General features: G+C 43.5%; 1 protein-coding gene across 1 annotated transcript in view; it reads right to left on the bottom strand.

The window, feature by feature from the left end:
- The window catches only part of flvcr1 (FLVCR choline and heme transporter 1), a 48,075-nt gene extending 36,152 nt beyond the window's left edge, over positions 1–11,923 (bottom strand). Inside the window, exons 1-2 of the mRNA XM_078557042.1 lie at positions 10,905–11,923; positions 1,746–3,554 (exon numbers count right to left, since the gene is read on the bottom strand). Of these exons, the coding sequence (XP_078413168.1) occupies positions 1,746–2,369 (624 nt within the window). The 5' untranslated portion in view covers positions 2,370–3,554; positions 10,905–11,923. The remainder of the gene's footprint in view (positions 1–1,745; positions 3,555–10,904) is intronic.
- Positions 11,924–14,670: the final 2,747 nt, after the last annotated feature.

Here is a 14,670-nt window from a genome sequence, read left to right as displayed (position 1 = left end):
GCATACTTGTTAGTCCTGTCTGTTATGTCTGAAGCAATTAAAACTCAAAATGTCTGATTCCATTTTCTCCCTTCAATCTGAGAGAACTAACCAACATCTGTATCAGCTGGAAAAATGATGGAAATCCTTGTCGCCATTCCTTGGGACTTTTTTTTTTTAATAAGGTATTAAGTTCAGCAGTACTGCACAGAAATGTTCTGGAATTTTCCTTTCATAAAAAACTTTATTGTCAGGTTTTAAGAGAAAATAGAAAACATGTTAAAGCATACACAAATAGTAACAAAAATGGTTGCTCAAACAAATATAGTGGAAACTAAATACTTAGGGACATGTCAAACCCCCATAAGCCAAAAAAGGTAATAAAAAAGGGGTGAAAAAAAGTTAAGAAATAAGGCCTGAACTGATTGGTGGATGCAGAATTAATCATTAAGAGCATGAAATAGAGCGTATCTCAGGGTGACAAAACTGCCACTGCCTGAACAGAATAGGGATGGAATAGGGATGACTTATCAACCCCTCAAAATAACATCCACCAACCATGCCATAATCTCAAAGTGCAAATAAGAGGAAGAAATCTGGAAATATCAAAAAGAACGATCAAAAAAGGAGAGCAAACCAAGGACTATCACATTTCAGGCTATTCGACTCAGATAGTCAATCATTCAAACAGATGAATGCTCACTGATCAATCTGGCTCCAATAAATGAAGACCAGGGTTTCAGGAACTTGTCATTACAAAAAGAACATGTGACTTGTTCCACATGACCTGCCAATTACAGGCTGCCCTGATGCCAGAGGACTAGGATGCAGCTCTCAGCTGATCTACCTCCAGTGAAAGACAAAAGAAAAAGAGATATAATCTTGCGCAACATTGCTGATGTCCTCCGATTTCATTGCCAAAGGTCATAAACAATGGACACAAGATACCAATTACAAACTCTTACAAACTGCATGCTAGTCAGGACACCATTTTCTTCTGCCATGTTCTCTTAGCTGCCATCTTCTTTGAAGACTTCCTGCTTTAATCACATAAGTGATGAATTCCACTTAAATTAAGAAATGCACGTGTTATGAATGCGCTACATGTCCCCAGCTCGGAGAAGGGAGAGTAAATGTGCTCTTTTAAAAGCTGGCATCGTGGCTGGGAGGGGAATGTAACTGCAGATAACGGCGTGGAATCCAAGATAAAGCCAAGTTCAAACATTTGCGGCTAAGAAAACCGTAGAGATTGCCAGTCCCGTCATTTTTAAAGGAGTGGGAGGTCCAATAATCATGTTTTGGCGGTTTAAGAGAGACATAAATTCAAGGTGGTCGTTCTTGAACCTCGCTCAGGTTAAGGGACGGGGAGGGTAGAGAGAGAGAGGGAGAGCGCGCGTTGTGAAGAGGAAACGGCAACGTAACAAGTTTCACTGCGGGTTGGGGCAACGCCGCTTCTGGAACATTCGCCGAGGGAAACGCACCCCACCCCCCCTATCCCCGGGGAGGGGAGGGGAACGGCAATGTGCCAAGTGGCGGCGCTCCAGCCGTGGCGAGTTTCCGCATCACCGGGAAAAGGGGGCGGGTCACCCCGTTCGTGCGCCCAAATATAGGCGGGAAGGCTGCCGATACCCCACAAGCTGATGCCCCTTTTACCCAAAGTGAAGAGGGGCAAGAGCGGAGGAAATTAGCGCGAAGCTGCCACCCCACCCCCCGGCCGAACCCCCCCCAACCCCCGGGTTAAACCCCTCACACTGGATGCTGCTTACCTGATTGCCCAGGACGGCGGTAGCACACGCTGTAGATACCTCTTTAGGCCCAAACCATACTGATGCCACTCTAGAGGGCAGCCCAAGGATAAAAATCTGAGCGATGGAGCAGACCGTCTGAGCGAACATGGTCACTCCAAACAGATCCTGCCTCACGCTGGCGATTTTAATCCAGGCTCCGATGCAGTTGAGGCCGGAACCCAGCAGTGCCACGGTCCGCAAGCCTTTCTTGTCCAGCAGCCAGGCGGCGGGGAAGATAAGGGGGACGTATACGAGCATGTAGACCACCGAGAGCCAGTCGACTTGCTCGTAGGAGACTTGATAAAAATGGCAGAAGATGTTGGCGATGATGCTGTACTGGATCCACTGGAAGGCGTTCACCATGGAGTAGAGGCTGAACACGGTCAGGATGAGGAACCGTTTACAGTAAACCCGGGTCTGGATCGGCTTCACATCGCCGGTCAGCATGGCTTCCCTCTCCTCCGGGGACCTAACACCTTTCGCCGTTTTTCCATCTTGCACAACTTCGATATGGCCATTAATGCCATTTATAACCACATCTTTACCGCAAGCAGTAGGTATTGTCTTTGTGACAGGGCATCCTGTTCCATCGGCATCTACCATTGTTAGCTGTCGTTTATTTTTTTCGCTGATATATAAATATATAGCTTCTTAAGAAACTAAAATCTATTTCTGTAGGTTATATTGTATTTTTTCTAAAAAAAATTAAGCCAGTATTGTGCAATAAATTGTTCACAAAACTGCTTCTTGAAGATGCTTCGTAACTGAATGAGAATGGCTCCGGGATGCAGCCGTTTATGTAGCCGCCGCGGACTCCTGCGGGGCGGGGTGATGATTGACATCCCTCTGGGCTAATTGAACGTATGGACGAGGGCGGGCGTATATGAGTGACGCGGCTCCTGACCAATTCAGTGCCGAGCAGTGAAGTGCATAGTAACCAATGGGACGCCCGAGCCGAAGATAGAGCTGACCAATCGGGCGCACAGGTAGGGCGGCGTCCAGAGGTGATTGATACCACACCTGACCAATCGGCTGCCAGCGATCGCACCGCTGTGAAAAATGCGCAATCTTCGCCAGAGAGAAATTATATTTTTTTTGAGAATGTCAAAATATTAACGAAGAGAACGAACAAATCCGCTTGCTAATTAAAATTCAGCTTAATTCGATCTGAAAACATAAGCGCATTGGAATTCGTGTCTTGGCATTAAGTAAGCCAATTGCAAAATCTGCTGATGTGACATCATTGTTCCGCTATGGTTAGTTTTGAAAAAAATTCTTGAGATTCTGTATTTTGTGTAGGATTTTAAACATTTAGTAAACATTTAGTGATAATAAGGCATCCACCACGCAACCACGTTTAAATGTTTTGTCACGAAGTCTTATTTGGTGAAACTGACGACATCTAAAGCCAATTTCAGCAAATTTATTCACAAAATGGCTGTTGGTATCATGTGACTATCTTTTCCTATTCCCCTGAGCCCAAGTGGCAAAATAATTAATATGTGCACCATTTGTTTGAGAAATATAATCCAAGAAAAAATGTAATTCAATTTACCAAATTTTTTTTTGCAATCAAACATGAATCAATATGTCCAGATCTGCATTCACGGATTAGATAAGTATATTAATTATTTGTGGAATTCTTATAGTCTTAATCAGGCAGTTGATGAATATTTGGTTAGAAATTTCCTTTGGCATCTCTCCAATGGTGTGGAACTGTGGGTTTTCTGGACAGATGAGCTAAAATAAGCCACTCTCATGTGCATTTATTTCACATCTCTTCTCACCCTAAGCAAATAATAAAATAACACATGTCAGTACCAAATGCAACACAATTTTGTAACAAGTAAGGGTGAATGAATAAAGGGCCATATAAACAAGTTTGGTGAAGACATTAAGTTAGGTGGCACAGTAGGTAACATCAATGGAAGCAGAAAGCTGCAAAGGGATATGGCCAGATAAACAAGTGTGCAAAACGGTGGCAGATGGAGTTCATGGGGAAGTGTGAGGTCATTCACTTTGGACCTAAGGAAGCTAAATGATGAGAAGCCAGGAACTGTGGAAGTGATTTAGGGATCCATATACAGAAATCACTAAAAGCTATAATGGGTAGATACAATAATAATGTATCCAAAGGGGCTGGAATACAAAGGGATGCAAGTTATGCTTGTATAGCGCACTGGTTGTACCACATCAATTCTAGGCACCGTACTTCAGGAAGAAGGATATATTGGGGGTGGGGTGGTGGCAGAAACAATGGGGATGGAAAGACAGGGTGGGAGATTCAGCACATATTCACCCAATCATACTTGGACTAAAAGAGTTAAATTTTGAGGACAGTGTAAACTTGGCATGAACTTCCTTGAGCACAGAAGATTAAGAGATGATCTGAATGAGGTTTAAGGTGATTAAAGGATTTGATAGCGTAAATAGAAAATATTTCCTCTGTTGAGAAAGTCCAAAACAATTAGAGCTAGGTGAAGTCGGGAAGCATTTCTTCACACAAATGGTTGTGGAAATCTGGAACACTCTTCCTCAAAGCTGCCGATGCTAGGTCAATTGAAAATATCAAAGCCAAGATAGCTTTTTGTTATTAAGGGTATCCAGGATTTAAAGCAATGGTGGAAAAATGGAGTCCAGGTATAAATCTATCATGATCTAATTGAATGACGGCAGAACAGGGTTGAGGAGCTAAATAGCTACCTCCTGTTCCTTTGTCTATTAATAGCCTAAAATATTGCAATGTATGAAGTCCAGTATTTAATTTAATAAGAAAAAAGAAATAAGAACAGCAATAGGCCACATGGCCCATCAAATTTGCTATTTAATAAGATCACGGCTCAATATTTATATCAACTCCACATTGCTTCACTGGCCCCATATCCCTTAGTGTACAAAAATCTATTGATTGGAATCTTAAATATACTGATCAACTGAGCATTCACACTCTGCTGGGGTTAGGGTATTCCAAAAATTCACAGGATTCAAGGGATTAAAAAGGGAATAAAGAAATTCCTCCTTGGCCTTGATTTTTGTCAAGTTGTGGAGACTCCGTGGCATATCCAAAATGGCATACAGACCCTGAATCCAGAGGTCCTGCCCCCACATCTGGCAGAAACCATTTTTACTGTTGCGGGTGGGGTGGGGTGGGGTGGGGGGGGGGGGGGCGGGGGGGGGGGAACAGGGGGAAGCATGACTAACATGAGAGAAACCCAAACTCAACAGGGCTATTTGAATTCAGTGCTGAGTTTAATCAGATCCTATTTTCACTGCAGCAAGGGCTTTATCCTGCAGTGTCTGAATTGCAAATTTTTTCAGTGCATCTAAATGCTGTTGAAGGGCAGATAAGGTATGTAGAACTGCCAAGCTGTCAAGCTATTTAAATCCCCAGCCCTTTAACAATTAAAAAATGCTTGCCTGTGCCTATGAAAATAAAAAAAATCTGCTGTAGTAGTTTCAATACTGTTTCTGTACATCATCCTACGTACTATCATTGTAGCATTATCAGTGCTTTAGTGCTTTCCACAATCTATCATCATCACAGGGTGGGGAGAGGTTGGGTGGGGGGGGGGGTGCGGTGGGGATCTCTAAGTTCACAGTTTGATTGACAGATGAAATACATTATTAAAGGTTAGCTGTTTTTGATGGGGGATTATGAATACAAATGTTTGTTTTTATAAGGGATTAAATACTTGAGGGAGATTTCATTGAATTGAATCGACTTTCATGGACTGCAGCGGTTCAAGAAGGCAGCTCACTACTGCCTTCTCAAGGGCATTTAGGGATGGGAAATACATGCTGGCCTAGCCAGCAATGCCCACATCCCACGAATGAATTTTTAAAAAAGTTTTTTATGTATAGTGAACTCTGTAATAGATATTTAGAACTATTTTGTTTCCTCTCAGCATGGCTTCTGAGGTCTGCACGTGGTGGATACTGGCTAGGTTGGAATGAGGCAATAAAGGAGGCATTGAAGTGGATGGGGGCATGGGTTGGCATTAGTTGACACTATGTTGGCATAGGGGCCATAGGAATGGGTGGGAGACATGGGTTGGCATGAGTTGGCATGTATGGGCATGGGGAGTGGGTGGGAGAGCTGAAGAGATTCTGAGGGGTGAGGGCTAAAGGGCCTTATGTTTAACAAAACAACTGCGACCAAGTCTCATAGAATTGTATTCAGGAGCCCCTGTGGCTGCCACTGATCAGCATCTGGGGTGGTGGGCCTAACTCCGTCTCACAACACCTCTGAGATTTCCTGCCTCTGTGCATCCGTGTCAGGAACGAAAATTCCTTGATTCCCCTCTCCTGTGATTGTTTCTAACATATGGGAACCAGAAGACATAACACACTTGAATTCAACTTGGTGCACATTAGGAGGGTTCTTTTTTATTAGTGCAAGGGATTGAACATCGCTGGCAAGGCCAGCATTTATTGTCCATCCCTAATTGAACTGCTGCAGTCCATGTGGGTTGAAGTGAAAAAATGGGAAAGTGATAACTGGAAGCATGAACCAATAGTATACCATGCTGAAAGCAGTTTCAACAGCTTGAAGGTTCTACAAAATCTTTTTGCTGTAGGCAGGAGTGTCAGGTCTGGTTTTAATTCAGATAATATTATGGAGAAAATATCAACTGTTGGGTGGATGACTTTTACACCCCACTCATTTTATAGGATTGTTTTATGACGTTAATATCTACTAGAGGTAGCTGCTTGCAATCTTATCCCTTATTTTCTGGCTTCTGGCAAACAACTATCATTAATAGAAATGCAAGCAAGAGATAGACAAATTTAAAAAAAGGAAACTACTAAATTTAACCCTTGGTTTATGCTGAGTTAGATAAACTCAAATGGCATGGTGCACTACAATATGCTCTAATAGATCCGCAATCAAGGTAATGGTGGTGTGAGGGGAATTGGCACCTGCTTTGGAATCCTATTTAATGACTCCTAAAACATATGTATGTGGATGTCTGCTGAGGATCAGTATCAGGATCAGCTGCAATGTCTGCCATAGTGAAACAGCTTGTCAATACTCAGGCCACAAATTGGGCTCCATAGTGAACATACGAATTGGGAGCAGGAGTAGGCCACTCAGCCCCTCGAGCCTGCTCCGCCATTCAATAAGATCATGGCTGATCTGAATGTAACCTCAACCCCACATTCTTGCACACACCCAATAATCTGTCACCCCCTTGTTAATCAAGAATCTATCTAGCTCTACCTTAAAAATATTCAAAGACTCTGCTTCCACCACCTTTTGAGGAACAGAGTTCTAAAGACTCTCAACCCTCTGAAAGAAAAAAATTCTTGTCATCTCTGTCTTAAATGAGCAACCCCTTATTTTTAAACAGTAACCCTTAGTTCTAGATTCTCCCACAAGAGGAAACATCCTCTCCACGTCCACCCTATCAAGACCCTTCAGGATCTTAAAGATTTCAATTAAGTTGCCTCTTACTCTTCTAAATTCCAGTGGATGCTAGCCGAACCTATCCAGCATTTCCTCGTAAGACAACCTGCCCATTCCTGGTATTAGTCTAGTAAACCTTCTCTGAACTGCTGCTAACACATTTACATCTTTCTTTAAATAAGGACTGTGCCCAATGCCCTGAACAACTGAAGCATAATCTCCCTACTTTCCTAATCAATTCCCATCACAATAAATGATAACATTCTATTAGCTTTCCTAATTACCTGCTGTAACTGCATACTAACCTTTTGTGATTCATGCACTAGGACACCCAGATCCCTCTGAATCTAAGAGCTCTGCAATCTTTCACCATTTAGATAATAAGCTTTTTTATTCTTCCTGCCAAAATGAACAATTTCACTTTTGTCCACATTATACTCCATTTGTCAGATCTTTGCCCACTCACATAACCTATGTCACTTTGTGGCCTCCTTACGTCCTCTTCACAATTGACTTTCCTACGTGTCTTTGTATCGTCTGGAAATTTAGCAACCATTCCTTCGGTCCCTTCATCCAAGTCATTTATGTAAATTGTATGAAGTTGAGCCCCGACACTGATCCCTGTGGCTCACCACTCATCACATCCTGCCAACCAGAAAAAGACCCATTTATGCCAACTCTCTGCTTCCTGTTATCTAACCAATCTTCTATCCATGTCAATATGTTACCCCCTACACCATGAGCTTTTATTTCCTGCAATAACCTTTGATGTGGCAATTTATCAAATGTCTCCTGGAAATCTAACTACAGTAGATCCACTGGTTCCCCTTTATCTACAGCACATGTAACTCCTTCAAAGAACTCTAATAAATTGGTTAAACATGATTTTCCTTTTACAAAACCATGTTGACTCTGTCTGATTACCTTGAATTTTTCTAAGTGCACTGGTATAACATATTTAATAATAGCTTCTAACATTTCCCTATGACAGATGTTAGGCTAACTGACCTGTAAGTTTCTGTCTCCCTCCCATTTTGAATAAAGGAGTTACATTTGCTATTTTCCAATCTATGGAACCTTCCTTGAATCCAGAACATTTTGGAAAATTAATACCAGTGCATTAACTATCCCACTAGCCATTTCTTTCAAGACCTTAGGGTGAAATCCATCTGGACCTGGGGACTTGTCAGCCCGCAGTCCCGACAATTTGCTTAATACCACTTCCCTGGTGTTTGTAATTTTACAGAGTTCCTCCCTCCCTTCCATTTCCTGATTTACAGCTATTTCTGGGATGTTGCTTGTGTCCTCTACAGTGAAGACCGAAGCCATCTCCTTATTTTCCATTATCAATCCCCTAGACACACTTTCTGTAGGATAAATGCTCACTTTGATAACTTTTTTCTTATTTAAATATCTATTGAAACTCTTACTATCCGCCTTTATATTACTAGTTAGCTTTCTCTCATACTCTAATTTTTCCCTCCTTATTAATCTTTTTGTCATTCTTTGTTGTTCTTTATATTCTGGCCAACCTTCTGATCTGCCACCTATTTTTGTGTAATTATATGCTTTTTTAAAGTTTGATACTGTCTAACTTTTAGTTAACCATGGATGGTGGGCCCAATCCTTGGAATTTTTCTTTCTCATTGGAATGTATCAATTCTGTGTATTCTGAAATATCCCTTTAAATGTCTGCCACTGAACCTCTATGGACCTATTCCTTAACCTCATTTGCCAGTTCACTTTAGCTAGCTCTGCATTCATGCCCTCATAATTGCCCTTATTTAAGTTTAAAATACTAGCTTTGAACGCACTCGTTTCTCCCTCAAAATGAATGGAAAATTCAGTCATATTATGATCGCTGCTACTTAGGAGTACCTTCACTATGAGGTTATCAATTAATCCTATCTCATTGCTCAATCCCAGATCTAGTATAGCCTGCTCTCTGGTTGGCTCCAGAATGTGCTGTTCTAAGAAACTGTCCCGAAAACATTCTGTGAACTCCTCATCTACACTACTTTTGCCCACCTGATTTTTCCAGTCTATATGTAGATTAAAATCCCCCATGATTATTGCTGTACTTTTCTGGCAAGCTCCCATTATCTTTTCTTTTATACTCTGTCCTGCCATGTAGTTACAATTAGGGGGCCTGTACACCACTCCCGCTAGTCTTTATCATTCCTCATCTCCACCCAAAGCGCTTCTACACCCTGGTGTCCTGAACTTGGGTCATCCCTCTCTAATGTGCTTACACCATCATTAATTAACAGAGCCACACCTCCACCTTTTCCTAACTTCCTGTCCTTCAGAAATGTCGTGTACCCTTCAATATTCAGTCTCAATCTATGTCATCCTGTAGCCATGTCTCTGTAATGGCTATCAGATCATACCTATTTATTTCTATTTGTGTTATCAGTTCATCTGCTTTGTTTTGAATGCTACATGCATTTAGATACAGAGCCTTTAGTTTTGTCCTTTTATTATTTTTCTAGCATCTAGCTTTACCTGCTGATTTACTCTTAGAATTGTACTCTCTGTCCATTCCTGTCACAATCTGTTTATCATTTCCCTTTTTAATAACTTTCTCTCGCCTTATCTCCACTCTTTGGTTTACCATATTGTCCCAAATTTGATCCCTTGCCCGCACTATTCAGTTTTAAACTTCCCTAGTTATGCAGCTTACGAGGAAACCAGCCCCAGCACGGTTCAGGTGTATACCATCCCAAAGGTACAGATCCCACTTTCCTCAATACAGGTGGCAGTGCCCCACAAACCTGAACCCACTTCTCCCACATCAGTTTTTCAGCCATGCGTTCATTTCTCTAATCTTATTTGTCCTATGCAATTTGCACGTGGCTTAGGTAATAATTCAGAAATGATTACCTTTGAGGTTCTGCTTCTTAATTTGCTGCCGATCTTGTCAAACTGACTATGCAGAGCCTCCCTCCTCATCCTGCCTATGTTGTTGGTATCTACATGGATCACAACACTGGATCCTCGCCCTCCCACTGCAAGTTCCTCTCCAGCCCTGAGCAGATGTCCCGAACCCTGGCACTGAGCAGGCAGCAAAGCTGTCTAGACTCTCGCGCTTTGCTACAGAGAACAGTATCAACCCCCTTCACTATACTGTTCCCTACTACCACTATGTTCCTTTCTGCTCCCCCCACTTGGATGGCTTCCTGTACCACGGTGCCATGGTCAGTTTGCTCATCCACCCTGCAGACCCCGCTCTCATCCAAACAAGCTGAGAGAACCTCAAACCTATTGGACAATTGCAGAGGCTCACACTCCTGCACTCTGCCCTCTGGGTCCTCTTACCTGCCTCACTTGCAGTCACACCCTCCTGTTCCTGGCCACTGATCAAACCAGAAGACCCTATTCTAAGTGGTGTGACTGCCTCCTGGTATTAAGCATCCAGGTAACTTTCCTCCTCCCTGATGTGTCGCAGAGTCTGCAGCTCAGCCTCCAGCTCAATGACTCTGAGCCAAAGTTCCTCAAGCCACAAACACTTACTGCAGATGGGTTTGCCCTGGATCACATTGTTATCCAGGAGCTCCCACATGCTGCAGCCTTGACACATCACCTGTCTTGCCATCCATAATGTGTTTTAAATAATTTCTTAATTATATTAATCACTTATTTATGTTGCTTTCTTATATATTTTATGAACTTTACCACCAACTTGTGTACTATTTTAAATTTTAGGGGTAGAATAGACCTTAACAACTTACCAGATACTCGCCAAACAGCTAGCTCCTTTCCCTGAAGTAGAGCAAGAACCAATTTCTATGGGATGAGAAAGATAGAAAAAGGAAATGAACATATCCTCCGTCCTCCCCTTCACCAAATTCCTCTCTCACCAAACTCCAAGTCTTCAGTCAGTTAGCTTAGCTGCAGTCCATTTGCCAAGGCTGCAATAAAGAACCCTGAATTTATAATAAACTGAGCTGGGGCTACAGTAACCAGATTCAACCAGTTAGCTAATTAACTACTCAGCTCCTACAGCTGAGAGTGAGTTTACCCTGTCTAAACTGCAAAGAAGAAGTCCTGTAAGGACTCCATCCCATTCTCTCAGTTCCTTTACCTCTGTCGCATCTGTTCTGATGATGCCACTTTTCAAAACGGCACTTCTGGCATGTCTTCCTTCTTCCTTAACCGAGGTTCCCCCCCCCACACCCCCCGCCCCTACCACTGTGGTTGACAGGGCCATCAGCCATGTCCGACCCATCTCCCGCACCTCTGCCCTCACACCTTCCTCTCCCTCCCAGGACTAAGGTAGATCAGCCTTGTCCTTACTTTTCACCCCACCAGCCTCTGCATTCAAAAGACCATCCTCCGCCATTTCTGCCAATTCCAGCATGATGCCACTACCAAACATATCTTCCCCTCACCACTCACCGCACCCCCCAGACACCCTGGTCCACTGCACCATCACCCCCAACACCTCATCCCCTTCCCACTGCACCTTCCCATGCAATCGCAGAAGGTGCAACACCTGCCTCTTTATCTCCTCCCTCCTCACCGTCCAAGGGCCCAAACACTCCTTTCAGGTGAAGCAGTGCTTCACTTGTATCTCCTTCAATTTGGTCTACTGCATTCGTTGCTCCCAATGTGGTCTCCTTTACATCAAGGAGACTAAACGCAGACTGGGTGACCGCTTTGCGGAACACCTCCAGTCTGTCCGCAAGCATGACCCAGACCTTCTGGTCGCTTGCCATTTTAACACACCGCATTGCTCTCATGCCCACATGCCTGTCCTTGGCCTGCTGCAATGTTCCAGTGACGCTCAACGCAAACTGGAGTAACAGCACCTCATCTTCTGATTAGGCACCTTACAGCCTTCTGGACTTAACATTGAGTTCAACAACTTCAGACCATGAACTCTCTCCTCATCCTCACCCCCTTTTTTCATCCCATTTCTTCTACATTCATTTTTACCCACATGTTTTATTTTTATTCATTTATCTGTAGTTTTATCCCTTTTTCCCATTTTCTATCCATTTTTCCCCCACCACCACCCCCTCCACCTACCTCATCCCCTACAGGGCCATCTGTCACTTGCTCCATGTTGTTCTTTCACACAATGCTATCCTTGTTCTGCTATAATCACATTTTGCTTTCTTGTCTTTACGCCACTATTAGCACCTTTTTAGCACTAACCACTACCATTAACAATCCCTTTGTCCTCTTGTTCATGAAATCTTTGTCAATCCCTCCTTTGTCCCCACCTATCGCTGGCCTTCTATCCAGCTCCACCTGCCCCATCCCCCCCTTAAACAGTATAAATGTCATCACATTTCCACTTCTCTTTAGCTCTTAAGAAGGGTCATAAGGACTCGAAAGGTTAACTTTGTGTTTTTCTCTCTCCACAGGTGCTGTCAGATCTGCTGAGTTTTTCTAGCATTTTCTGTTTTTGTTTCAGATATCCAGCATCCGCAGTATTTTGCTTTTATCTTAAGAAAGAACTTAGCCTGCTTACACAGTACTTTCCAGTTTCTGTTAATTACAAACTAGATTAGATTTTAAGAGCAAAATTTAAGAACAAAACTAACACTTAAAACTTCCCTCTCACCAAACTCCAAGTCTTCACTCAGTTAGCTCAGCTGCATTCCGTTTGCCTATTGTTTTGGCAGGATGCTTTTTTGTACAAAATGGCATCAGTGCGCTTGCACACACTTTCAGTGCAGCCACTTTGGACGCTAGTATGGTGAGGATGTTAGCAGGTGCTTTAGAAGAGTGCATTGGAGGTATGCAAAGTAGGAAAATCATGATGTCAGTCAGCGTGTATCGCAGATCGAAGGCCAGCACTGCCATTTTTGACCTTACCGTTCCAGCTAATGCCCTCACATTAACACACAATGAATGTGTGTTCAGCAGCTGAAAAGGTTCCCCATCAAACCAATGTAAAGGGATTATCAACCACGCTCAGGTTAGTTGCTGATTAATTTGTACTGTTGAGTTTGTTAAGGGTGTGGTGGTTCACACAGTTGTTTACAGTTGGTGAAGTTAATGGGAATGGTGTTAACATGTTGAAAAGGGATCTTGTGAAGTGACAAAAAGTGACAGTCAGGGGTGCTATAGTTATCATCCCCCTTAGACTGCGGCACGAGAAGGAGATGAAACAGAGACAGCAAAGAAGATGACAAGCTACTTACAGAGGGAGGAGGGAGAGAAGAGCTCTCAGCAGGTCTTATCCACCTAGAGTCTTCTGGGAGCAATTCTCTTACCTCAACCTAATCCTTTATGAAGGCTGACCTGCAGAACTCTGCCACCACTTGCAACCGCACCTGCAACCACAGAACAAGGCAATGGTGGTGCTGCCAGTGGCTGCAAAGGTGTCCATGGCCCTGAATTTCTTTGTGTCTTCTGCAACCCAACCACATGAGAACAGTAATGAGAACCATGCTGCCACATAGAACAGCAGAGCATAGACTTTTGGGGTATACAAGCAATGTTTCAGCTGCCTACATTGCTCTGGAGGAGCCCTGTCATTACAGGACTGTATGTTCTGATTCATGGTGGTTCCTGTATCCTCCACAACATGACCAACATGAGGGCCCAGCCCTTGCCACCAAGAATATGGTCTTAGGAGGAGGCGTTGGAAGAGGTGGAGGACGGGGAAGAAGAGGAGCAGGACGAAGGGAGGAGGCAACCACCATATTTCCTTTCTAGCTGACTGTCAATGATTGTCTTTCGCGACTGCACTTTTACTGAAAACAACCTCAAATCCTGATTCTGCAACTTTACCATCTCTCTGTGATGTGCCATTCCAGCATCTGTTTGGCAACAATGCTAAAACCATTCCAAATCAACTTTATCCAACAATATTCTAAACAAAATTCATCTCGTCACCCTTGTGATTTTCTTTGCATCTGTATTGCAGTTGCTTTTTCCTTACTTCGTGTTCTGACACAGTGCTACATCAGTGGCTGTAACATGGCTGATGGAAGGTTGCTTATGTGCAGAAGGCCCAGCTTTGGACTGCATCACCTTGACATAGGCAGCAGCTGCCTAGAATGTCTGACAGGCAACAACGGGCACTGGGGGAGCTCAAATGCTGTCAACCTGAGAGGGAACAGGAGATTCGTGCTTCAAGGAGCCACTACTACTCTCCCGGAGTTGTGATAGCAGCAGTCTGAACCTCCATGATCCTCTAGAATTCAGCTCTTCTGTCCATGTAATGAGGCTGTAACAGCCTTTAGCAAATGCAGACTGGCTTTATGTAGTACAGGCTAGCTTTAACTGGTGCAAAAGTCTCACAAATTTGGGGCACTTGCTGAGGCATGCAGCCACTCAGCACATGGGGCAGAATTGTCCCAGATTTTCAATAAGTGCGGTAGCGGGCGGGTAAACCAACGTTTTACCGGCTGGCCACAATGGCGGCTTCTCACGCCTTATCATCTCAAACCCGCTGCATAAATTATGCACTCCCAGGAAACACGCCGTTTCCATGGCGGGCAGGTTCTCATTCGCCCACCATGCCACCACGTTGCCACT

Source organism: Cetorhinus maximus, chromosome 14 (assembly GCF_964194155.1).
Source record: "Cetorhinus maximus chromosome 14, sCetMax3.hap1.1, whole genome shotgun sequence".
NCBI lineage: Eukaryota > Metazoa > Chordata > Chondrichthyes > Lamniformes > Cetorhinidae > Cetorhinus > Cetorhinus maximus.
Note: the sequence above shows the minus strand (reverse complement) of the source record. Positions and strands in the feature narration are given on the sequence as shown.